Raw genomic sequence first — 25582 nt, 5'->3', positions numbered from 1 at the left:
GGTGTTGCAGGAACCCAAAGGAGGGAGTGATTAACTCTGCTAGGGAGGAGAGGGCAATGCAGGCTTTCCCAGTGGCAAGGGCTAACTACTTATTTGCCTCCCTGATGGATGGGGTGCTCTGTGAGGGTGGGAACATAGCATATCTGTCTCTGTGTCTCTCGTGTGTGGCACACAGGGTGGAGTGGGCAGGTAGGAGGTTCAATAAATATTCCACTACATTAAATTGAAACTCATCATTGGAAAACAGAAGTAACTTCCCCTTCATGTTTCTACCTCATCTTGTTCCAGAATGAATTTAAGGCAGCTTGTTGCAGATTACAAAATAGCATAAGTTAAAAGTGAAGAAAAGAAGGAGAAAAAAAGGAGGGAATAGAGGAGAGGACCAAAAGTGGATTTAGGAGCAAAACCAGACTTGTAGACCAGAATGACCTCTGCTTTCTCTGAGGGGCCTGCCAGTGTGGTGCGGTGCATTTTGGCAGCCAGTGAGTACAACAAAGTCCCAGTTGGTTAACCATGAAGTAGAAAACAGACTCATTTTGTTTGTCTTAGGACTTTTCTTTGGGGTCTTTGTAAAGAGCAATCTGTGTGATGTGATGAAGGACATCCTCAGCATCCTTGAAGGAAATCCAGTGACTAATTTCATGAGGACGTTTCTCATAATAACCCTCAGTGTACTGATGGCATCACATAAAAGCAGCTTATTCAGAGCTCCTAGAATAAGTAAACTTTCTCTAAGGTGTAACTGAAATCAGAAAGGTACTGGCAAAAACAGTTTTACATGTTTTATCTTGTTCACTTTCATCCTCTGGAGTCCCTGGGCAGTGTAAACGGTGAATGCCCTTGGTTGCTAATGGAAAGGCTGGTGGCTTGGGTTCACCTACAGATGCCTCGGAAGAAAGACCTGGCGAAAATCGGCCACCGAAAACCCTGCGGAGCACAATTTTACTTTGACACACATGGGGTTGCCGTGAGTTGGAATAGACTCCACGACAAGTCCCCCCCGCCCCCGCCCCCATCTTATTTTTTCATGCTATGAGACATTGTCCTAGGTCTTAGAAGTCATACAGGCTCTGTTTGTGCTTCTCAGGTAGAGTTTATGGTAATGTTCTGGGGCTCAAAAAATACCTGTGTGCCTGAGTTACCTATTGCTGCTGTAACAGAAATACCACAGATGGGTGGCTTTAACAAAGAGAAATTTGTTTTCTCATGGTCTAGTAGGCTAAAAGTCCAAATTCAGAGTGTCAGCTCCAGGGGAAGGCTCTCTGTTGGCTCTGGAGGAAGTTCATTCTCGTCAGTCTTGCCCTGGACTAGGAGCTTCTCCATGCAGGAATCCTGGGCCCAAAGGATGCGCTGTGCTTTCTTGGTGGTATGAGGTCCCTGTGTTTCTCTCCTGAGTTCTCTCTTTTATATCTGAAAAGAGATTGCATCAAGACACAATCCAATCTTATAGTCCTGCCTCACTAACAAACACAACTGCCTCCTGTCCCACCTGATTAACATCATAGAGGTGGGATTTATGACACATAGGAAAATCACATCAGATGACAGAATGGTGGACATTCACACAACACTAGGAATCATGGCCTAGCCAAATTGATACACATATTTTTGGGGGGCACAATTTGATCTTTGATACCATGTATGATTTGGATGGTATGTATTGGTATCTGTGTGTTTGGATCCATTTAAAATAGGTATTCAGCCTTCATGGCTCCAGGAAGTCTGGACTGAAGTAATGCTCTACATGTTCCTCCTTTTAATCAGTATTCTTCTATGGAATCTTCGATTAAAATGTTCAGTAATGGTAGCTGGGCACCATCCAGGTCTTCTGGTCTCATGACAGAGGAGGCATTTGTTCACGAAGGCAGTTAGCCACACATTCCACATCCTCCTCTATTCCTCTCCCTCTTCTGTTACTCCAGGCAAATAGAGACCAATTTTCTAGCCTTGGATGGCTGCTTGTGAGCTTTTAAGACCCCCAGGCACTATTCAGTGAACTAGGAGGTAGAACAGAAGCACTAAACATGTTATTAGACTAATTAACTGGGATGCCCCATGAAATCATGACCTTAAACCTCCAAACCAAGAAACCAAATACCATGAGGTTTTTGGTGATACATAAGCAGCTTCAGCAGCTGTTTTTGTTGTTGTTGTTATTAGGAGTATATCTATCACACAGATCTGCCAATTCAACTTTTTATGGGTATACAAGTTGACAGCACTTAAAATAATTGGCTGGGCAACCCTACCTTTAATCAATGCCCTAAAACTATTGCCCTGAGATAATCTTTAAACCTTAAACCAAAAATATCCCCGGAAGTCTTCTTAAAACCAAACCATAGTTTAGCTTAACTGGTAAAAAAAAAAAAAAAAAAAGTCTGTCTTGAACAGTATGCTTTTTTAAGATCGGGATCAAGAGGCCAACAGCAGCCTGAAAGATTCGATAGGAACTTTAGTGGGCAGTGAGTTTATGTTAATGCAAGAGGCACAGCTCAGAAAAGGAGGAGGAGAATGGTTGCATAACTCGAAGAATGTAATCATTGTCACTAAATGGTACATGTAGAAACTGTTGAATTGGTGTATGTTTTGCTGTGTATATTCTCAACAACAAAATAATAATAATAAGAAAAGATATTCAAAGGCAGATGGGCCAGACCCCACAAAAAAAAGTGATATTCTGATATTGAAAGAGGATGGAAGGCGAAAGTAAGTGTTGTGATGAGTCCTGTTTTTTGGCTACAGTAGGCTCACAGGAGAGAGGAAGGTTTTTTCCCTTTGGTGGGTGTTAGAAGCCTGGATTTTGGATGTCCTGTTGGGAATGCTAATGAGATCTGTGTGAATTCATTTGATCTTCAGAGAATATCCAAATGCCAATGTATCTAAAAAACAAACAAACCAACCTGTTGCTGTAGAGTCAGTTCTAACTCAAAGGACCCTGTAGTGTATGTAATAGAAGAACCGTATCAGGGCTTGGCCTTCACTGTTAGCCACTTTAAAATACCATCTTTATTTTTCTTTTTGATTGCCTTTTGACCCATTCAGATGTGAACTGTGGATACACCTGCTGCATCTGCCTCACTGCCTGGCCTGTCTGAATAATCCAGGGTAGATGAAGCCATGGCTAGAATGGAGGACACATCTAAGTCAGAGAAACTGAAAAAGAAGGCCTGGGACCACTTCTTTATATACAGTAGGGAGGGCCATTCCTGATGTAGTAGATATCAGAATTCTGAGTCAGCCAAAGGGGACACTTCCAGGCAGGTCACCTGGGACTCGGAGTCAGTTCAGAGCCCATATATCATTAAGTGGGCTGGCAACAGGCTGGGTAACATTGGGTGAGTCTCTGCTGACCCTTGTAAGCAGGGATGACTTGTGGATGTGCCAGCCAGGGAGCCAGCTCCATGATGGTATGGGACCCATTTGTAGGCATTCCCTTGGGCATAGGACTGAGGGGACCCTCTCTGAAATGCTCATCTTAAGGTGATCCAACAGTGTTTTTGACAAGCATGTTCACATGTGCCTACTTATTTTTCGATTTGTACTCATTGTCATTTAAAATGCTAAAGAATCAGGATAGTCTGACGAATCTTGCCAACTAAGAAAGTGACTTTACCCACAGTTTAGTGGTTAAGGAGTATTATTTTCCCTGTGTTTGTTTCCAGCAAGGATAATGATTGGCTAATCTACCTTAAATGTATGTTCACTCTACAGACCTATTGGAATTGGGAAGTTAATCTTGGAATTTCCTGGAATATTTGGGGCTTTGGCTTCTTTGACTTAACTCCTGGGGAAGGACCTGTGACCTTTCCATTACTTACTGCCAACTATTTACTGCTAACTCTTGAGGCATTTTTTTTCTCTGAGAGCAAGAAAGTAACATCTCTTTCTGGGTTCTGAGGTTAAATTGCTCACCTCCCAGGGATCCATGACTCAAGCTGCAGGCCATGTTCTCCAGCTGACGCTTGCCTGGTGGATGCAGTATCTTGACATCAAGCCATTGCTTTGGGGTGGTCAGATGGGGTAGACTGCCTTTAGCTGGGTCGATGACCATGTCCTTTTGAAGGATTTCACCAGTGAAAGGAAAGCAACGGTCAGCTTGATTGGTGGAGATGATGGAAGAAAGGAAGGGGCAGGAGTTTCTGGTCTCCATGGCTAGCAGGTTCATTAATGGGATGGAGAAGGTGATTCCCCTAAAGGCTGGTGATCCAAAGTGATCCTATCAGAGCTGCAGAGCATGAAATCAATCAAAACCTTTCTTGAGCTGTCACCTGGGTGAGTACTTAGGGCTAATGAGTCTGAGAATTAATCAGGAACTCTCAAGGGGATAATGCTAGTCCTCTAATGGGGTGCTCAGCATCTGGGTTTTGGTGAAGATGTATTGGCTTGTTGATGGATCCTGTTGATCTGGAAGTGATTATTGAAAACGAGAAGGAGTAATTATCCCTTCTCACTGCTGAAATTATTGGTAATTGGTATAATTGGAGGATATGACACTAAGGCTCACTGGCTGTTACTGACTCCATGGCAGATGTCCCCTCAGTTCTTACTGTCCGTATTCCCTGAAAGTTCTGCTGTTGCTCTAACAGTGACATACGTCCTGCTGTTCCATCTTCCTGGTGGCTGTTCACAAAATCCAGGCTGCCGACTCTCACCTGTATTTTCAGGGCACTTGTTAGCAAGGTTGGCTAGGTCTGAAATGGTGGGAAATAAGAACATGCTCCACTTTACGTATGCAAAAACAGTTAACCATCATTAGTGTCTGACATTCCTCCCAACTACCTGGGGAGGTGAGTAAGTATCCTCACTATTGATTGGGAATTAATGAAAATCTTTACTTGATGAGGAAACCCTGGTGGCATAATGGTTAAGAGCTGTGGCTGCTAACCAAAAGGTCAGCAGTTTGAATCCACCAGACACTCCTAGGAAACCCTATAGGGCAGTTCTACTTGGTCTTATAGGGTCGTTATTAGTCGGAATTGACTCGATGGCCGTGGGTTTGGTTTTTGGTTTACTCGATGATGTCAGTTGTGGACAGAGCTGAGAATTCATCACTGCCTGCGTTCTGTTGGAAAGTCAGCCTCCATAGGCTGACTGTCCAGTGAGGGTGTCGTGCATGTCTGATATTCCTGGAAATGTATGTTCTGTCTGGAGAAGTGATTCTTGGATTCAGATTCTGTTAAGTATATGGCTTTGGCTTATTTGGGCTCTCTGGACCACCCCTTCGGGGGTATCTTTCTGCTTATGAGAACAGTTTGGGCTAATCATGGTTTTTTACAGAAATCACCAAAAAAACCAAACGAAACTCAGTGCCGTCGAGTCGCTTCCAACCCATAGCGACCCTATAGGACAGAGTAGAACAGTCCCATAGAGTTTCCAGGGAGTGCCTGGTGGATTTGAACTGCTGACCCTTTGGTTAGCAGCCGTAGCACTTAACCACTATGCCACCAGGGTTTCCACAGAGATCACAGAGACCTTCAAATCCTCAAATGCTTGGGTGAGTTGTCTACAACAGATATCATTCCCGCCATGTGCTTCTGTTTCTTTAAACCCTAAAATGGCTCCCACCTATATCCATGTCCGCATTCTTCTGATCTCTTAGAAATGTCTGTCTTCTTCGCTTTCCTCTCACAGCCGCTCCATTATGTACTGCCTATTCATTTACCCAGATTTGCTTTGTTACCATCTTTCACCTCTTTGAATTTCTTCCTTGGCTGCTGCTTTGGTTTAATACTTCCCTACTTTGCCCCTTTACAGCGTACCTTACAGTGTTCACCTTCTGATCTTCATCTTCTCTAATGGACTAAAAAAGAGAAACAAAAAAAATAGAAGAAATAGACAAGGGAAAATGTTGAATGTCAAAAATTACCATTCTTCCCAAAATGAGGTTTGCTATGTGATAGAAGAAAGTACGGCCTAGAAGACTGAAGCCATGTTTGTTCTTCTAACACAGGACTGTTGGTTGTCAGTAATCGTGGTATCATAAGAAACTGGATCATACAGCTAACTCTGGGTTATCCATGTTATGTGTGGTTTAAGTCTTCCTCTTGTAGCTTCCTAATTTGGTGATTTCTTTTGTCACAGCTGCTCTTACTGTTTGTTAGCTAGCACCTTGGTCAGAGACAGGCTGAAAAATGGGGAAGTAGCTAAACTTCTCGTGGACAGTTTGGGTGATAACTTCATTCAAGTTGTTATCAAAGAATTGTTCATATCACCTGTCTATTGGTTCATTCTTTTTTCATTGTGTATTTATTATGCCAGGTATTGTACCAGGTACTGCGCTAACACTGGGGATACTTTGGTGAGTGTAATAGTCCCTGCCCTCAAGGACATTAGGGTGGAGCTGGGGGTGCCATCAGAAACCAACTTGCTAAGTTCTTTTATAGGTAGAGAATGGGAACATAAGGTGAGGGATAACTAAGTTGGCCTCTTTCAGTGTAACAGTGGAAACTGAGGTACAAGGGGGCTACAAGTGCCTTGTGGTCCTGGGTTACTTAGGTGGAAACAGTCCTAACTTGCAGTCCAGCTCTTTTCCCACTTCCTCGTAGGATGTGACGATTGGCTAACTCAAGCCATATGAATTTCTTCTTGGGGACTCTCATATTCAGTGCTATTTCATTAATCATATGGGTTAGTTTTAAATGTGAGAAGCACATATATTCAGAATCAACCTCGAAGAGCCTTTAAATTACCTGTGAGTGGGTGAGATGCTTAGATTATGAGAGACTCACAGGAGTTAAGATGAAGGGAGCAGCAGATTCCTGTGTCCAGCCTCATACCCCTTTGTGCATACTCTGGTTGAATAGAGAGGGCTTCAGAATCACTTGCCTTGGACTGTCTTGGGCTTTTATAATAAAATGTATGTTGTTGAATGCACAGTGATACGATTTCACTGTACCCACGTTATTCTTCTCGAAGTGTCAGGGCAATTGTAAAGGACTGTCCGTTTCGGGAGTGTGGCTGTTAGGGCAGTTAGCAGGAGTACTTGGGTCACTGGAAGCCGTTCCTTTCGAAGTTTATTATAGTGTGACTGGGAAGACTTTCCAGAAAAAAGCTTTTCCAGAAACTTTCAGAAAAGTGTTAATGATGGAAACTGAGGCAAATGAGGTCTGCACGATACACGGTGTATTTTCAACAAATGAAAGTTCGCTTCTACTCTCTTTCCTTTTAGGCGTTCTGTGAAAGGGGCTGTTCTGCCGACCTGAACAGCACAGAAGAGTGCGAAAGCTACTGAACCTATGAATAAGTTCAGATTTAAATGAGTGTTAGAAATAAAGGCATTTGTTATTGATTTAATTGTCCCCTTAGTCATCTGAAGACCTTAAGGCAGAGGGCCCTTTGTAAACTAATTTCCCAAAGGGACTGATTAGGGGAACCTCCTTCATTTCTTCACCATCCCATTATCAGTAGCTGTTTGGGTATCCCAAGGTACATGCCACTGCCCGGAGATGATGGACTTGAAAATAAATGAACATCTGTTCATGGTCTTACAGATGACAGAGCACCTTTACTCATTATCTCAGTCTTTACGGCAACCCTGTGGGGTAGGTTCCACTCTTCCCTTAATGATTTTTCTGTATTGGGATTGAATTCAACTTATTGTCTCCATTTTACAAGTGAAAACCTGAGCTTCTGAGAGATAACTAATTTAGCCAGGGCTGCCTGGCTAGTGGGTGAGCTGGATTTGGAACTCGGATCTGTTTGGTTTTAAATAACCCAAGTCCCTCTTCTTTCTGGCCCCCAATCCTGTGTTCTTCTTCATTTACTGAACTGAGCCAGAGTTGACTGACCTGCTTAAAGACTGCATGGTGAGGAAGGGCATTAGCTATACAGTCATGGATATTCTATATATAATTCCCTTGATTAGATCTTATTGTCATAATAAGCAGGTGCTTGTTGCCGTAAATTCAGGAACCAGGTAGATTTTTTGGAGGTGATAATTCTATACAGGTTTAGGATACTCTTAAGGCTGATTGATACTCTCTGAGCCACTGAATGCAGGACAGTTTCCCGGATGGGGTGGATTTTGAGCTGGGCTGGAAAGAACCTGTGGGACGGAACACCAGAATGGTTATTTTGGTATCCAGTACGGGAGCTTTTCTCAGCCAGCCCCAGTCTTGTGATCGGAAACTCTGCCCATACAGAGCCTCATCTTACAATTGGGTTGTAAAACCAAGGGCCTGTATGACTCTGTGGATTATGTATCTGGTAGTTTCTGGGGCTGTGTCTGGGCCCATGTCCAGAGTAGGTTATTCCATCCTGCTAAGCTCCAGTTGACCACCTGGCAAGAGCCTGGACACAGAGTTCTTCCCTTTGCAGTAAATGAATAAAAACACGCGAGCACTTAGAAAAGCACCTGTGCTTACCAAGCACTCCCTTAATGCTAGCGAATATTGCATTCTGCAAGCACCCAAGGACGTGTAACTCCTGGCTTTAGAGGTAGCTTGAAGGGGTGGTCTGCAAAATTCTGCTTCTGTCTTACAAGGCAGTCCGTCCCTTGTCGAGCAGTTTAGCTAGCAGGAAGTTGAGTAAGAATCTTCTTTGTCTACATCCTCCCTAAGTCACAGCTCTTTAGAGGTGGTTCATTGTCTAATGACACAAAGCTTGGTAGTTATGATTCAGGAGGATCTTACCAGCGCTGGACTGTGGCTAAAGCTAAAGGTAACGGAATTGAATAGGAATAAACAAATTCCTGCCTTTAGTCCCTAAATCAGTTGCACAAGTACACAAGAGAGGAGATAGGCTATAGGAACAGTATCTGAAGAGAGGGGTGCTTAGAGGATTTTTGGATCATACATCCACCTCTGAGTGCCATTTACTGAGGATTCTGGACAAACCAGAATACGTTCATAAGGGCTGGGCAGAGGGATAATGTGAATTGTATCTAGTCTGAAAGACAGCCAGGGGCCTGGGACAGCTCCTGTCATATCTAAATAGATGTCTGGGGGGAGATTGGCTTCCCCGAGAAATGAAATAGACCCACAAGGGATGGATGGGTAGAGGAGGGTAACCAGGAGACAGATTTTCGCCAAATAGGTGGAAGAATTTCAGCATGTCAGTCTGAAGAAGGGTGGTACTGAGGAGTTCCCTGTCATTGGTGACATTCAAGCATAGACTGTGATCAGTTGGTGAGAAGTTGCAGAGGAAACATCAAGCATTGGATGGGGATGTTGCTACATTTTGGTCTGGAGACTCTGAAGCTCTCCATTATATGGTAATGTTCTTTTTAGCTAACCTAAGCTTTCCTGGAATCACTGGGTGGTACAAACAGTTAAGGTGCTCATCTGCTAACCAAAAGGTTGGAGATTCGAGTCCACCCAAAGGTGCCTCATAAGAAAGGCCTGGTATTGTAGTTCTGAAAGATGAGGCATTGAACATTATGGGGCACAGTTCTACTCTGACACACATGAAGTTGCCATGAGTTGGAGTCAATCTGACAGCAGCTAGTTTTTTTTTTTGTTTTTTGGTTAAGCTCACTGGTCCCTTCATCTAGCCCTCACTGTCCTGAATTCTGTCCCTCTACTATCCTGGTCGAGTGCTGTGTACATCCAGTATCTGTCTTAAATGTAGCTCCCACTGGCCTGTGGTGTGTGTGTGTGTTATTTTGTTTCATTTGGGCAGGTTTGAGAGGGAATAGGTGGGATAGCCACTGCTCAAAAAGTTTGCTCTTATTGTTATAATTTCTCCAGTAAACCACTTTGGAGCTAGAACAGTGTCTAGCGTAGAGTATAGTAAAGCTTGAATTTTGTAAGACTTTTGAACCCCAACAAAAAGTGTAATAGCTTGAGAATTCAAATAGCCCACATTGCAGGCATTGTAGAGTTCAGCTGGGGGTCAGTCATAAAATCCTTTCTTGTGGCATAAATTACACCTTACCATCTGGCAGTTTTTAAAGTCCTGTGTAAATGTACACGTGTTGGTAGAAGTAGTAAATATTTTGCAGATAAGTTCTTTGAATGATGGATCAATGGCAGCCTTTAAAGGCAGACGACCTGAGGGTTTCTTCTAAGTGCTGCCAAATCTAAAAAGATGTCAGGATGGGAAGCCAAAAGTACCCACTAGTTGCAACATTAATTGTGTAATGTTGATGCGCCTCAGAGTTTCTGCACCTGGGATCCGTTGATGCACACAGGTCGGGGAGGGTAGGGGATCGAGATCCAGTTGGGAGAGAGAAGGAAAGAAGACAGGTTGCTTGTGGTGACTGCCCTGGAATATGGAGCAGTCCCTGGTGCCGGGTGGGGCCACTAGCACCTGCTGCCCTCCTGGGCTCCTCTGCTGTAAAGCTACATGGAATTGGGGCCAGGGGTAAGGGAGAAACCATGGTCATACTAAGCCCTTCCCACTCAGGCTTGCGCCTCCCCTTTTCGATCAATCCCCAGGAGCAGTTCCTGTCCCCCCTTTTGGGGAAACCTTTGAATGTATGATCCGATGCCCTTTCAACAAAGGAATATTGATATGTTGGTGTGCTGGACAGCAGGGGGTACTGGATTAGATCATTTTCATGTTGGTGTTATGCCAGTTTGACATTTGTTTTGAAAGCTTATCCCTTTATGACCTTAGGTTACATGCATAATTTAAGGGGAATAAATATTTGAGAAAGATTTCTTTGGGTTCTGTAATCTTCAGGGCTACAGAAAAAAATAAATGACTCTCCCACAGGTGTCATATGACCAGAATGCAGAGTAGGTTATGAGATGGAGTACCCCATGGGGGTGTAGAACTTTTCCTCCCGTGTGCGAGGCACTTGTGGTTAGGGGTTGTAGGGAGTGCAGGAATGGGGACAACTTGGTCCCTGCTTCAGGGTTAGAGTCTAGGAGTTGAGAGTGGAAAAGCCCAGAAGATAAATGCTACAGGATAGTAGGTTCAGGCCAGCTGGCACCTGCTGTCTCTGTGGAGGATTTGCCATAGCAAAATAGTTTTCCTCCTTCCCTCCCCATCTTGCTTCTTGGAGTTACAAACATCGGATGGCTTGGCGTTTCAAAGTTATGATACCAATTGCTGCAGCAAAGAGGGCATCTTTTGTCTTACTTTATTTGCTATAAACTACTTGTTTTAGTTACCTCCACTTGGTTTTCACTGAGCAAAGTGCTCCTGGTAGATAGTAAAACCAGTCCCTGTCGAGTTAATTCCGAGTCATGGCTGTCCCATGTGTGTCAGCGTAGAATTGTACTCCGTAGGGTTTTTAGTGCCTGATTTCTTGGAAGTAGATCACCAGGTCTTTCTTCCAAGATGTCCCTGGGTGGACTCGAACCACCAACCTTTTGGTTAGCAGCCAAGTGCTTAACTGTTTGCATGCTTGGTAAATGGTTTTTGCATGATTCACTGCAGACTTGCAACTCGGAGTGGGTACTATTCTCAGATGAAAATTTCCTCTCATCTGGGAAGATGATCTGACTTCTGCTTGCCATTACATTTCTGTATGAGTGCTTCACAGGATACACAGAGAACAAAAGCCACATGGAGCTCAACATTCCATATTCTCTACTGGGAATTACTCTCCAAGCAAAGTTGAGGACTGAAGAATTTGCACGAGAATTAGGAAGAGCAGAATGTTTGTGGATACCACGTCCTTATCATACTATCTTGTGATTTCACTTTTAGGTTTATTTTCTTGAAAAGACTCCAGGCTTCGGCTTGGAAAATCCAACCGCCAAAATTGAGCCCAGCAGCTGGAGCGGCAGTGAGAGCCCTGCCGAAAACATGGAAAGGATGAGTGACTCTGCAGATAAGCCAATTGACAATGACGCTGAAGGAGTCTGGAGCCCCGACATTGAGCAGAGCTTCCAGGAGGCCCTGGCTATCTATCCGCCATGTGGGAGGAGGAAAATCATCTTATCAGATGAAGGCAAAATGTATGGTAAGTTGGCCTGGAATGCTTGTTTAAAATACCTCGATCTGCTTTGATTGAAGTAGGGGTACGTTGTAGCTGGTCTTCTGCTGAGATCCATTCATTGCATTGGGTTGAAAGATCTTTGCAGAATTTTGGTTTGTCATTTGGGGGCCTAAATCTTGACTAAAGAGGAGACTAGATGAAAGACCATTAGGAAATCATTCTCCAGGGTTTTCTTCTCCTTTTATATGCTCAGTGGGATTATGCCAAAAGCTCTCAAGGTTCAGGTGGGAATATAGATAGTTGCAGGGGCATATGCAGATACTGAGTGGTAGGAACTAGTTCCTCAGAACACATGCTCCATCCAAATGAAGTATCGCTTCTTAGCTTCAATCAAGTAAGTGGTGCCACACAGAAATGGAGACCTGGTGTTGCCATATCTCTTGATTCTCCAGCAATTGAAATGTTCATATGAAATCTACTAATTTTTTCCCCCACGGCCCTGTGCAGACCAGATAAAATGTGTACATGGGCTTGATTAGACCCTTGAACACCAGTTAGCTGCTTTGCTGCCAGTTTGCAGTTGAATAGCCTCAGTAGGCTTTAACCCCATAGAATACTTCTGCTCTTCTCCCTTCTACAAGAGGGCACTGGACAATGTGTTCTGAAGGAAACTCCAGGAGTGCCAAGGAGGGTGAGACAGGCTGACCAGATGGCATGGGATGCCAGCGGCAGCAACGAATTCCCATCCACTTGTGTGGAGCTTGTGTCCTGGGTTTGAGCAGACTCCACTCCTTCCGTAAATACTTCTAACTGGAGACCTGTACTTTTTGGCTGCTTACCTTTTGAAAGACAGATGGCAGGTGGTTGCTTGTCCATTCTGCTTGTCTAATTGGGCACGTTGAGTTGACAGGGTTTGCACTATAGCTGAGTCTGAAGAGATGCAAACAAATAACCTAAACTCTAAGAAAACCAGCTCAGCAACCTACCTGAGATTGTTAACTTATCATGGGAGTGATGTATTTCTAAATGATTGGACAGCTTTTCCGTAATAGGGTGTTGTGCCTTTAATACTACGCCTCCTCTGTCAGGAGCCCTAGGAGGCTGCAGCTCAAACTAGCACACACTGCTAAGCAGAAAGCAGATGGTAGTGCAGCTGCCACCAGCTGTGCCCCACTCCACCCTCCCCCTCTCCAACTTGGATGATGTAATGGAAACAAGGGAAATTTTTCTTTCGGCAGCATTGGCGTCTCTCAGCCTGTCCGTGTCACACACACAGGAAAGAGAGAGAGAACCCAAACCTTCAGCATTTGTTGTAAACCCTTGTGTGTTCCTGTGTAGCCACAGAAGCTTCTTTATGTCTGATGAAATAGACTTGGGATGAAACATCTCAGCTGCTGTGGGCAAAAAGTTTCAGTGCCTTAGTTTTCCAGTTGGTATCTTTCCTCATTCCGAGAACCCTGAGCTTCTGTTTTATTTCAAGGTCTTGTCTTCATACCTAAAAATCCAACTGTCCTCTCTTTTAAAGGCAGAGAAAAACACTTTAATCTTTGAGGCTTTTTTGAAGACGATTTTATAACGTGTAGTAAGCAGTTCTACTCTGTCCTGTAGGTCGTTATGAGTCGGAATCGACTCGACGGCGCTGGGTTAGTAAAGTGTGACTTCAGGACACTCTATCTTGTACAACTTCCATTTGTTTGCCCAGAAATTGTCTTAATCTAAAATATTAGCATGGTATTGGAAATCCTGGTTGGAAATAACTACTGACATTTCATTTCTCGCAGGGAATACTGGGAAAGGCACTGTCCTTTAGTGTAAGGAGGCTTCAGGGCTGAGAACATAAATTCAAAGGAAAAGTTAATTTTGTAAACTTCAGTTTTACTTTTCCATTGAGATTTTTACTTTTTAGATAGCAGCTATGGTAGATTTAACCCACTTGCATATAACTCAATCTTAAAAAAAATACTTTCATATGAAAATATGAAACTCTTGTTAGTAATTGAGTTTCAGAGACAGCAGACCAGGAAAAGAAATAATGGACTTGAGAAGCTTTGGATTTCAGTTGTCTGTCAACCATGAACTTGGACAGCCCTACTGTGGGTCTGGGGTCTCAGTTTCCTCCTCTGTAAATAAAGAGTGTCAAGTAGGTGATGTCCGTGGGTTCCTCAGACTTGTACATTTCATGATACTGTAATTTCGTGACTTGTGACATGGCAAGCATTATCAGTCATTTGACAAACATGATGCCAACTGTGCGAGCTTGTCTGTAATTCCCAGGGTAACTCATATTCTGAGTGCTTCCTGAGTGCACCTGTTCTTCTTGTGTGAATTTTCTTTTCTTAAATCAGAACTACACTTACTGTGTTGGTCGCCAACCTGATTTAAAACAGGCAGTCCTTTGAGCAAGCAGCGTTAGGAATTACACCTCATTTGGGAAGGGTAGCTCTGTTCATTGTGGGTTTTTCACCAGGCTGAGCAGCAGCCTGCAGGATTATGTATCCGATTGGGAGTGCAGGAAATGCATTTGTTGCAGGGACCCTGCCTCCCGGAGAAAACATCCCACTCAGCTCCCTGTCCTTGGCCAAGACGGGAGAGCTTTACTTCTCCTGCTACTTCGGAAGGGAAACTTGGTGTCTAGCAGGGCTTTGAGAGACTGAGGGTGGACCCCTTAAGAGGAACTTCCCTAGGTGTCCGTGAGCTGCCTGTGACCTGCTTTGTGACTTTGAGGATGAAAAAAGGTTGATTTGGGAACCTTCACAGTGTAAGCAGTTCTTCTTACTTATAATTAGAACATGAGTGAACTCGGGTTGAGTCATGTGAGCAGTGTGGACCCAGAGCTACTGCTCCTTGGCTTCTGGCTTGCCCTCCATCTTACTGCACATGAACAAGGATGCAACCAGACCAGGATTCAGAGATTTCTTAAGCTCCTAAGAGCATACTTTTTCTCTGAGGGTTTTGAAAATGAAAACATTGAAAGCATTTTGGATTCTATGCAGTAAAATCAAAATAATTTAATGCCTTTTAGTGAAATACCAAGTGTTTTTGACTCGAGAGGGTTATTCGAATATTTCTGAGCATTTGTAAAGTGCATGATGATGTCACTAATCCTGAACCATTGGAGAAGCAAGGTCAAGTGCAGCCCTGATTTATTTGGGTAATGAAATTTCCTTCATGGTAGGCAGTAGGGCAAGTGTAGTCTTTTATAGATGGGAAAAATGGAAAGCTCGCTTTATGATGAGGTTTGGGCCATTAGAGGAGATGGTTTTAATTCTCTCTCTCTGCTGCCTTGGCCTGTGGGGAACCTGAGATTTGATACAGTTGGTTACCGTGTGGGTAGATTACTTCTGTCTTGGGCACCCTCATGTGTAAGCAATTCTTCTTACTGATAATTAGATGTAGTGAACTCTTCTTTGACTCTGCTCCTGTTCCTAACAGCCTGAGTTAAAATGGATTCTACTTCAAAGGATTGTTAAAAGAATTTAATTGAACTAATTGTGATCTGGGGTCCTCCCAACAGTGTTTGAATTGTGTCTGACACACAGTAAGAACTATAGTATATGAGTGTTTATTAACGTAAAATAAAGACGTACACTCTGCCGTGTACTACTGTGTTAAGACTTTACATATAATTTCCATCTGATGCTCAAAATAACCCTTTGAGGTGGGTATTGTGATCCCTGTTTTGTAGATGAAAAAGTGGAGGCCGAGAGAGGCAAAGTGGCTTGCACATGACCAATGAATAGTATAACTGGAAGCCTTCAAATTTAGATCTTTCTGACTCCAAAACTTGGGCTCCTTCCAGTGGACTTCTGTTCCTTCCTTGATGTTGTTTGTTGCCATCATTATTATAATGTTATTTAACGAATTGGTATTGAGTCATGCCGGCTGTATTCCAGCCCCCTGGTGTAGGGGTTGTCAGGGACTTAGCAGTGAACTAGACAGACACAGTCCCTGCCCTCATGAAGCTGTCGCAAGTTCATTTGCAGGAAACACTGACGTGAGGTCAGGGCTGTGAGCCAAAGCTTTCTGGGAAGTCTGAGAGCCCTTTGAAGATGGTCACCTTCCACTTAACCTTTTGAAGCCTGTTCTTGGCCACCAATGTCCAGGGCACCTGGCCTGATGCTGGCAGGAGGAGAGCATCTCAAATAACACAGTGTGGAGTATCCCAGATCACAAGGCTGTCCCCCATGATGGCCAGGAAGATGTTTTGAAGAGTTCAGTACCATAGGATCCTACAGGCAGGCTGGGCAGAGCAATTACTGGGCAACGACTTTCTCATTTTGGGTGCAGATGTCTTCTGGGTCCTTCCTTAGGACAGCTCTGGGCAGGGTCTCTTTCTTGCTGGGATGCCAGAGCTACTGGTCAGCCCCAGAGAGCTGAATTGAGAGCATCAGAGAAGGTGAGGAAGAAGGTGGCTGTGAGTCAGTCCTGCACAGCCAGGGGAGCACAGGACTTTGAATTGCCTCTTTGCTTACTTTACAGGAGCACAGACAGGAGGGGGCTGGGGGCCCCTTTTAGTGAGTTGGTAGCAAAACTGAAAAGGGATATCAGAATGAGTGTGCACACAAGCAAATGTGAGTGTGCACTAGTTAACCAGTGAAGGCAAAGAGACTGAAATCTGTGGTCCTCAAGTTCAGATAGGCCTGCTCCTCCTGATATAGAGAACTGGCCAAGGAAAGGCAGAATCACCCTTTAGTGAGATAGTGGGCTCTCACAGCATGTCTGAGGAACAGGAAGGTGGCCTATGTCCATGGAGGCCCCAGGAAATGGCTACAGAATCAAAGCCCTCTAGGATTTCCAGGCCTTGGGAAGTGACCTGCAGGGCCAGAGCTGACCACCTTCTCCACCGGTGAGTCATTGGGTGGTACAGATGGTTAAGTGCTGGGCTACTATGAAAGATTGTGGTTTTAACCCACCCAGAGGCACCTGAGAAGAAGAGCCTGACAATCTACCTCCGAAAGATCACAATCATTTAACACCCTACGGGGCACAGCCCTCCTCTGACACACGTTGGGACATCATGAGTAGGAATCGACTCAGTGTAGCTGGTTTAGCTTTGGGGTTCTCCTCCATCTGGACAACATGTAGCGTCTGTGATTTCCTTATCCTTTGTGACCTCTGATTCCTGGTGTGTGTTTCAATGTGAAGCACAACGAGCTGTGCCCCTGGAACAGGTTGGAAGCTCTGTAAAGGCAGGGACTCTGACTGTCCTTTACAGGCTGTATCATAGAGCCTTGGACGTAGAAAGTGTCAGTAATGTTTCTTGAACATATGCATACCTGGATTATCAGTTAAAACCAAGAAAGATCGATGACTAAGCCTCTGAGCTGAGAAAGCCTCTATTGCTGGAGGAATTGACTAGAAACAAAGAGGGAGAAAGGGGAAAAATACAGAAAGATGTTAGTAAATTTAATGGTCGTCTTAGAATGCTCACAATAGGCCCAGTAGTAGGACAAGGGTTAATTCTGGAATCCTTAGAACAGATGAGTAATGGGGGATTTTGAAATAGTTTTGTTTCCTGTGAGAATAGCAAAGCCAGCGTCATCACTGTTTTGATTGAGAAGTGTAATGTGGTGGGGGGGAGGGGTATGCAAAGGTTTATGCACAAGGTGTAAGTCATTGTGCAATCTGGATAAAAAATTGCCGATTAGGATGGCTCAAGAATAGGTCATAAGGTAGGAGAAGAAAAGGAGTGTTAAATTATTACTGAGTTATGCTTTCCAGCAGCTTGGCTGTGACAGTGAATGAGCCTTGGCATTCAAGAAGACATGGATTCCTAAATCATGCATTGAGGGTCTGCTGAGTGCTGGAAGAGTGGATGGGGACAACAAGCCTAAAATAATTATAATTAAAATAGCTGACCTATTTTGAACAATATTTATGCGCTAGCCCATTGTTCCAGTACTCATCTGTCAGTTTGTCATATTGTGGTGGCTTGTATGTTGCTATAATGCTGGAAGCTCTACCATCTGTATTTCAAATACCAGCGGAGTCACCCATGATGGACAGGTTTTAGTGGCACTTCCAGACTAAGACAGACTGGGAAGAAGGACCTGTTGATCTACTTTTGAAAAAATTAGCCAGTGAAAACCTTATGGATAGCAGTGGAACATTGCTTGATACAGTGCCGAAAGATGAGCCCCTCAGATTGGAAGTCACTCAAAATACGGCTGGGGAAGAGCTGCCTCCTCAAAGTAGAGTTGACCTTAATGACGTGGGCAGAGTAAAGATTTCAAGACCTTCATTTGCTGATGTGGCACAACTCAAAATGAGAAGAAAAGCAAAAGGAAAGAACATGTTCAGCATTTTTCAAGCTGAAAGAACTGAAGAAAAAAATTCAAGCCTCAGGTTCCAAAATTGAAGGATTACATGGGCAAAAAATTGAATGATGCAGGAAGCATCCAAAGAAGATGGAAGGAATACACAGAGTCACTGTACCAAAAATAATTGGTTGATGTTCAGCCATTTCAGGAGGTAGCACATGATGAAGCACTGATGGTACTGAAGGAAGGAGTCCAAGCTGTGAGGAAGGCATTGGAGTAAAACAAGGGTCCAGGAATTGACGCAATACCAGTTGAGATGTTTATCAATAAATGGGCACAACGCTGGAAGAACTTACTCGTCTATGCTAAGAAATTTGGAAGATGGCTACTCAGCCAACCAGCTGGAAGAGAGCCATATTTGTACCCATTCTAAAGAAAGGTGATCCAACAGAATATGGAATTATTGAAAAATATCATTAATATCACATGAAAGTAAAATTATTCTGAAAATAATGAAAAAATGGTTGCAACAGTACACTGACAGGGGTACACCAGAAATTCAAGCCAGATTCAGAAGAAAATGGGGAACAAGGGTTGTCATTGTTGATATCAGATGGATCCTGGTTGAAAGCAGAGAATACCAGAAAGATGTTTACCTGTGTTTTATTGACCATGCAAAGTCGTTCGACTATGTGGATCATAACAAATTATGAATAACATTGTGAAGAATGGAAATTTCAGAATTTGTGCTTATGAAGAACCTGTGCATAGACCAAGAGGCAGCTGTTTGAACAGAACAAGAGGATACTACGTGGTTTAAAATCAAGAAGGGTGTGCATCAGGGCCGTATCCTTTCTCTGTACTTGTTCAGTCTGTATGCTGAGCACATAATCTGAGAAGCTGGACTACATCAAGAAGAATATGGCATCAGGATTGGAGGAAGACTCATTAACAGCCTGCAGTAGGCAGACGATGCAATCTTGCTTGCTGAAAGTGAAGAAGACTTGAAGCACTTACTGATGAAGATCAAACTCTACAGCCTTCAGTATGGATTACACCTTAACATAAAGAAAACAAGAATCTTTACAACTGGACCAATAAGCAGCATCATGATAAACAGAGAAAATATTGAAGTCAAGGATTTCATTTTACTTGGATCCATAATCCACACCCATGGAAGCAGCAGTCAGGAAATCAAACAACGTATTGCATTGGGTAAATCTACTGCAAAAGACCTCTTTGAAGTGTTTAAAAAGCAAAGGTGTCACTTTGAGGTCTAAGGTGTCCCTGACCTAAGCCATGGTTTTTTCAGTTGCCTCATATGCATGCGAAAGCTGGATAATGAATAAGGAAGACTGAAAAAGAGTTGATGCATTTGAATTTAGGGTGTCAGCGAAGAATATTGAATATACCATGGCCTGCCAGGAGAACAAACATCTGTTTAGGAAGAAGTACAGCCAGAATGCTTCTTAGAAGCAAGGATGGCGAGACGTCATCTCATGTACTTTGGACATACTTTCAGGAGGGACCAGTCCCTGGAGAAGAATATCATGCTTGTTAAAGTTAGAGGGTCAACAAAAAAGAGGAAGACCCTCAATGAGATGGATCGATACAGTGGCTACAACGGTGGGCTCAAACATAGCAACGGTTGTGAGGATGGTGCAGGACTGGGCAATGTTTTGTTCCATCATACATAGGGTCCTCATGAGTCAAAACTGACATGACGGCACCTAATAACAACAGCAGCACTTTCTCATTGCTTTTAGAGTGTGTTTCCTTGTTTATCCTCATAGCCACCCAATGATATAGGTACTGTTACGATGCCCATTTTACAGCCGGGGAAACTGAGGCCAAGCAGGGCAAAATGACTTGCCCAAGATCACACAGTAAATGTGTTGTGGAGCTGACATTTGAAACCAAAGCAGTCTGTACAACTAATGACTAATACAGATGGAAGCTCACTCTGTAATAGAGATACACAGGGAGTTTAGTGGCAGAGCAATGGAAAGCATGACTATTTACGTTTGGGGACTGCACATGTGTGTATTTGAGAGAGTCAAACGGGGAGAGAGTATTAGGAAAAAGCTACTTAGTGGTTTTTTTTTTTTTTTAACCTACTTTGAATTATGTACCCTGTTTAGAATCTGTAGAAAGTTGTGGATCTGCTTTCCAGAAAAATGTACATTTGTAAGTAGTTATAGGATATTTGCATATAGCTTTAAGAGGCCCCAGGAGCCCAGGTTCAGACCTGGTACTGTGCGGAAAGAGAGAGAAGGAAGGACATTCAGGCCTAAAGGAAACAGCGTAAGTTAAGGCATGGGAAGTCTGAAAGGCCCAGCTCTGCCGAGTGCAGAAACTAGGGTGTGACCTGGGTTTGGTGGTAGACGAGTCCAACAATGTGGGCTGAACCCCGTAATGTGGCGGGTCTTGGATGCTACGTCAAGGTGTTTGTTGTTTATTCTGAGGGCAGAGGAAGTTATATTTTTTCAGGAGATGACATGGTGCAGCCTGTGTTTCACAAGTACACTCTGGAGGCGTGAAGATAAGTTAGGTGGCTATTGCAGTGGTCCAGTGGAAGAGGAGGACTTAAATTACGATACTGGCAGTGCTGGTGGGAGGGAGTAGTTTCAGAGAGAGAACCAACAGGACCGGTTGTCCACATGTGATTTGTGAAAGACAAGGAAGAGGTAAAGATGATTTCAGGGTTCCACTTCTGGCTGACAGGGAGGATGGCGGTGAAGGGGAGTGGAGACAGGACAAGCAGGTTTGAAGAGGGGAGAGGAAAAGGAGTTGAGTTTTATCATGTGTTTGAGGTACTGGGTGGCCCTCTAGATGAAGATGACCTGTAGGGAGTTGGAGATTTGTGCAGGTTCAAATTGTAGAAGTAGGTTGGGGACTCACCATCAGAGAAGTCATCCTTAAAGCTGTGGGTGCTGACCGGACTGTGAAGCCTAAGCTCACCATTTACCAAGGACAGAACTAGAACAGATTTTAAGTGGGATGTGTGTAATAGTGGGGGAGTACATATCTAAGCCTCTCTTGCTTTCCTCATCCCTAACCCCTGATGGTGCAGTGGTTAAGCACTTGGCTGCTAATCGAAAGATCAGTGGTTCCAACCCAGCAGAGGTTCTGTGGGAGAATAGACCTGGCCATCTGCTCCCATAAAGATTACAGCCTAGGAAACTCTGTGGGGCACTTCTACTCTGTCCTGTAGGGTCATTATGAATTGGAATTGACTTGACAGCACACAACAACAACAACAACAACAACAACAACCCCTGATAACCACAAATTTGTCTTCTATTTCTAAAATTTTATCATTTTAAAAACGTTGTATAAATGGAATCATATAGCATGTGACATTCTGGGTTTGGCCTTTTTTTTGCTCATCCTAATTCCCTGGAGATTCTTCCAAGTTGTTGTGTGTATCACTGGTTCATTCCTTTTTATTGCTGTGTATTATTCGTGTGTGTGTGTGTATGTGGCATAGTTTAACTATTTGCCCATTGAAGGACTTCTGGGCTGATTCCAGTTTTTGTCCATTTCAAGTAAAGCTGTTATGAACATTCACTTACAGTTTTTTGTGTGAGCGTGAGTTTTCATCTTGGGGGATGAATGCCTGAGAGTGTAATTGCTGCTGGGTCATATAGTAGTTGCACATTTTAGTTTTTTTTTTTTTTTAAACTACCCAACTGTTTTCCAGTAGAGCTGTACCATTTTGTATTCTCCGCATCCTTGCCTTCATTTGGCATTGTCACTATTGTTTAATTTAGTCATTCTGGTAGGTGTGTAATGATAACTCATGTAGTTTTAATTTGCGCTAATGATGTTGAACGTCTTTTCGTGTGCTTATTTGCCATTTGTATATCCTTCCATGAAATGTCTTTTCATGTCTTTGGCCTATTTTTTTAACTGGATTTTTTTTTACTGTTTAATTTTGATAAGTTTTTATATATTCAATGCTGCGAGAAAATGTAGTTAAGAATGAGAAAGTGCTTTGAACTGAACTGTAAAAATACGTGGTTTGCGTGTATTTTCTTCCATGGACTTTGACAGAGCAAATATTTTGAATTTTGATGAGGTCTGGTTTATCAGTTTTCCCTTTTAGGGATTGTGCTTTTGGCATCAAGTTTAAGAACTCTTTGCCTAGCCCTAGATCTTGAAGATATTCGTCTTTTTTTTTTTTCTTGAAGTCTGTGATCCAGTTCAAGTTAATTTTTATATAAGGCCAAGAGTGTTAGATTTTGGGAAGCCCATTGGCATGATTACATAACTTTGCTTCATCAGAGTTAATACTTACAGTTAATTCATATTTTGGTGGTTGTCAGGGCCCACAGAGGAGCTTGGGACAGGGGACTCCAAGGTGCTATTGAGTGCATGGTTGCACAAATCTAGGCTAGGAATGGACAAGGTGAAGCTGGAGGGGCTTGTAAGTCATGAAACACGTTGCTCAGAGACTGCGGAGTATAGGAGCAGTGGCAGGATTGGGAGGCTGTAGTCATACAGACTAAGGACAGCGCCTGAAATCTTAGAGGTGGAGAGATTTCAAGTGATTAGTTTCAAGGTGTGGCCACAAATGTGGTCAACTGATGTGAGTATGGGCGATGGCCATTAGAGATGAGGAAGTAAGACATCTGAGGCCCCTCAGCATTGGACTGACTAATTGCTATGATGTTGAAATTTGCAGTAGAAGGTGCAGTATGAATTTGTAAATAAGGTACCAAAGTAACCCAGATATTTGGGGGATTTCTTTGAGGAGGACATGGCCCCATGGGTGTGAAAAGAAAGAGGTTACAGGTAAATGGTGTGGGCCTGGTAGAGAGCAGGTGGAAGGAACATTGGGATCAGAAGAAAAGGCTGACTTCCCTGCCCTCCTCCTCCCAAATTCTGTGACTGGTCCAAAATACCTAATTGTGATGTATTTTTGGGCCAACCATCATCTGTAGAATGGGGAGAGTAAATCAACATATTCTTCCTACCTCTTGGTAATGCTAAGAGAAAATGCAGTTATGTATGAGAAAGTGCTTTGAACTGAATTCTAAATATAATGCTTTTGTGAGATTAGTCCTATTTAGGGACCTGTTGGTTAAGAGTGTTTGGGAGCCATCAAGCAGGATTGAGGTTCCCTAACTGCCTTGGTGCAGTAGTTAAGAGCTCGGCTGCTAACTCTAAAAGGTTGGCAGTTTATATTCACCAGCCACTCCATGGAAACCCTGTGGGGCAGTCCTACACTGTCCTATAGGGTCACTGTGAGTTGGAAGCAACTCAGCAGCACCTAACAACAAGAATAGTTAGAGGAGTGTTTGGTTCAGAGAGGAATTGGACTGAGCCCCCTTTCTCAGGGTTTCAGTCAAAAAAGAGGGTGGGAAGTGAAGATTCAGGGCAGACTTTTCTGAATTGGAGTCACAGAGGATGGAAGGAACCATTGGGAACCTATTCCTGGGCGGGGCCCGTAGCAGTGGCTCTTTGTAGCATCAAAGGGGAGGAGGAAGTGGACTGACTCTTGAGTTCTTAGCAACGCAGTCCTGGATTCTCACACTGTCTCTCTATCCCTCCCCCACTGACTGTCAAATACCCTCTGCCTCACTCCCACCATCCCAAAATCTTAGCTCCTTTCTCTTCTGTAGCTGAGACCCATTCTTTTCTCTTGAGAGCATGCCTTCTTCTAATTTATTATTTTTGTTGTTTATTTGTATCCCATCCCATTGATAAACCAGTTGCCATGTAATCGGAACTGACTCATGGTGACCCTATGTGTGTCAGAGTTTTTTGGTTTTTTTTTTTAAGTTTTGTTTCATTGTTGAGAATATGCACAGCAAAACATGCACCAATTCAACCGTTTCTACACATACAATCCAGTGACACTGATGACATTCTTCGAGCCATGCAGTCATTCTCACCCTCCTTTGCTGAGTTGTTCCTCCTCCATTAACATAAACTCACTGCCCCTAAGGTTCCCATCTAATCACTCCATCGAGATTTCAATGGATGATGAGATTTCAATGGATGATTTTTCTGGAAGTAGGTCGCCAGGCCTTTCTTTAAGGTGCCTCTGGGTGGACTTAAACTTCCAGCCTTTCGATTAGCAGTTAGCTGTACCACCCAGGGACTCCATTCCATTGATAGAAAGGGTGTAAAGGTTTTTTTTTTTTTTTTTTAAACGAATTATCATAATTATTATTATGGTAGAGTTCTGTTGTTCTCTTGCGTAAAGGTGCTGTCTTATAGAATACTTATCTAAACCAAAACCAAACCTGTTGCCATCAAGTCGATCCCAACTCATAGTGACCCTGTAGGACAGAGTAGAACTGCCCCATAGGGTTTCCAAGGAGCTGCTGGTGGATTCCAGCTGTTGACCTTTTGGTTAACAGCCAAACGCTTAAATATGTAAATGTGTCTTAAATATGTAAATGTGTCTTAAATATGTAAATGTGTCGTATGCTTCAAACCCGATGCTGTCAAGTTGATTCTGACTCACAGGGACTCTATAGGACAGAGTACAACTGGCCCATAGAGTTTCCAGGGAGCGCCTGGCGGATTCAAACTGCTGACCTTTTGGCTAGCAACTGTAGCACTTAACTACTATGCCACCAGGTTTGTTTTGGTTGTATGCTTAGGATCATAGAAAAAAAAAAAACTGAAGGAATTTACAGCGTACTAATATATGGGTTTTTAATAGTGGTTGCTGCAGGGGGATGGGACTACAGGAGACTCACTCCTTTTCCATGTTTCTGTATTGACGGAACTTTTTATAGTAAGCATATGTTTCTTTTGGAATCAGAGGGAAAAGATAATTATATCAAGTTTATTTTTTCCACGGGTGCTGAGTAAGGAATATTCATTAAAGACAATTTGGAAAATACCAAGAATTAGAAAGAACAGATTGCCTGGGTCAACTTTTGGGTGATGTTCACCAGAGGATCAGTCGAGGGAACCACCGAAGGGTCGGGTTGGGCAGGAGGGTAGCACTCAGAGAGGTGCTGGTGCCAGAGAGCTCTGCTGCCCATGTGTGGGTTGCCAGGATGGCGAGCTCAGGGGACAGGTGGTCAGAGAGTGGTGGTGCTGGGCCGGGAAGCAGAGCAGGGTGTTCTTATTATAGGCCTTAGGACATTGGTCAGGGAGTTCAGGCAGGTCCTCCGGCCACTTGGATCTGTCACTCAGCTGTCCAGACTAACAGTTGCGTTACTCTACCATTCATGTATGGTGGTAAAATGGTAACGGTAGAGACAGAGGAAAATGCTCAACCTATTCTCCTAAAGCCCAAACACTCAACAGCACACGTATCACACTAACAGGGTCCACATCTCTGCCAAGCCACTGTTTATCATTTAACTTGTACTTGAGAGTGGAAATCATTTATTCCTGGAGGGTTGGGGGCCTTCTGGAAGCCTGTTTTAAAAATGTCGGTGTTGTTTTGGTGACCATGTTATTCTTTGTAACAGATTCCTGACAAGGAACTTGTTTGTACTTGCCCCATCTTTGGGCCTGGGTG

At 43.5% G+C, this 25582-nt stretch overlaps 1 protein-coding gene across 3 annotated transcripts in view; it reads left to right on the top strand.

Annotated features, from left to right (window-relative positions):
* Positions 1–25582, top strand: part of TEAD1 (TEA domain transcription factor 1) — a 298012-nt gene that overhangs the window by 86837 nt on the left and 185593 nt on the right. For all 3 annotated transcript variants that reach the window (XM_064288418.1, XM_064288417.1, XM_064288415.1), the window contains exon 2: positions 11599–11854. In XM_064288418.1, the coding sequence (XP_064144488.1) occupies positions 11698–11854 (157 nt within the window). In that variant the 5' untranslated portion in view covers positions 11599–11697. The remainder of the gene's footprint in view (positions 1–11598; positions 11855–25582) is intronic.

Source organism: Loxodonta africana, chromosome 7 (assembly GCF_030014295.1).
Source record: "Loxodonta africana isolate mLoxAfr1 chromosome 7, mLoxAfr1.hap2, whole genome shotgun sequence".
Taxonomy (NCBI): domain Eukaryota; kingdom Metazoa; phylum Chordata; class Mammalia; order Proboscidea; family Elephantidae; genus Loxodonta; species Loxodonta africana.
The sequence above is the reverse complement of the archived record's forward strand: the minus strand, read 5'-3'. Positions and strand labels throughout refer to the sequence as shown.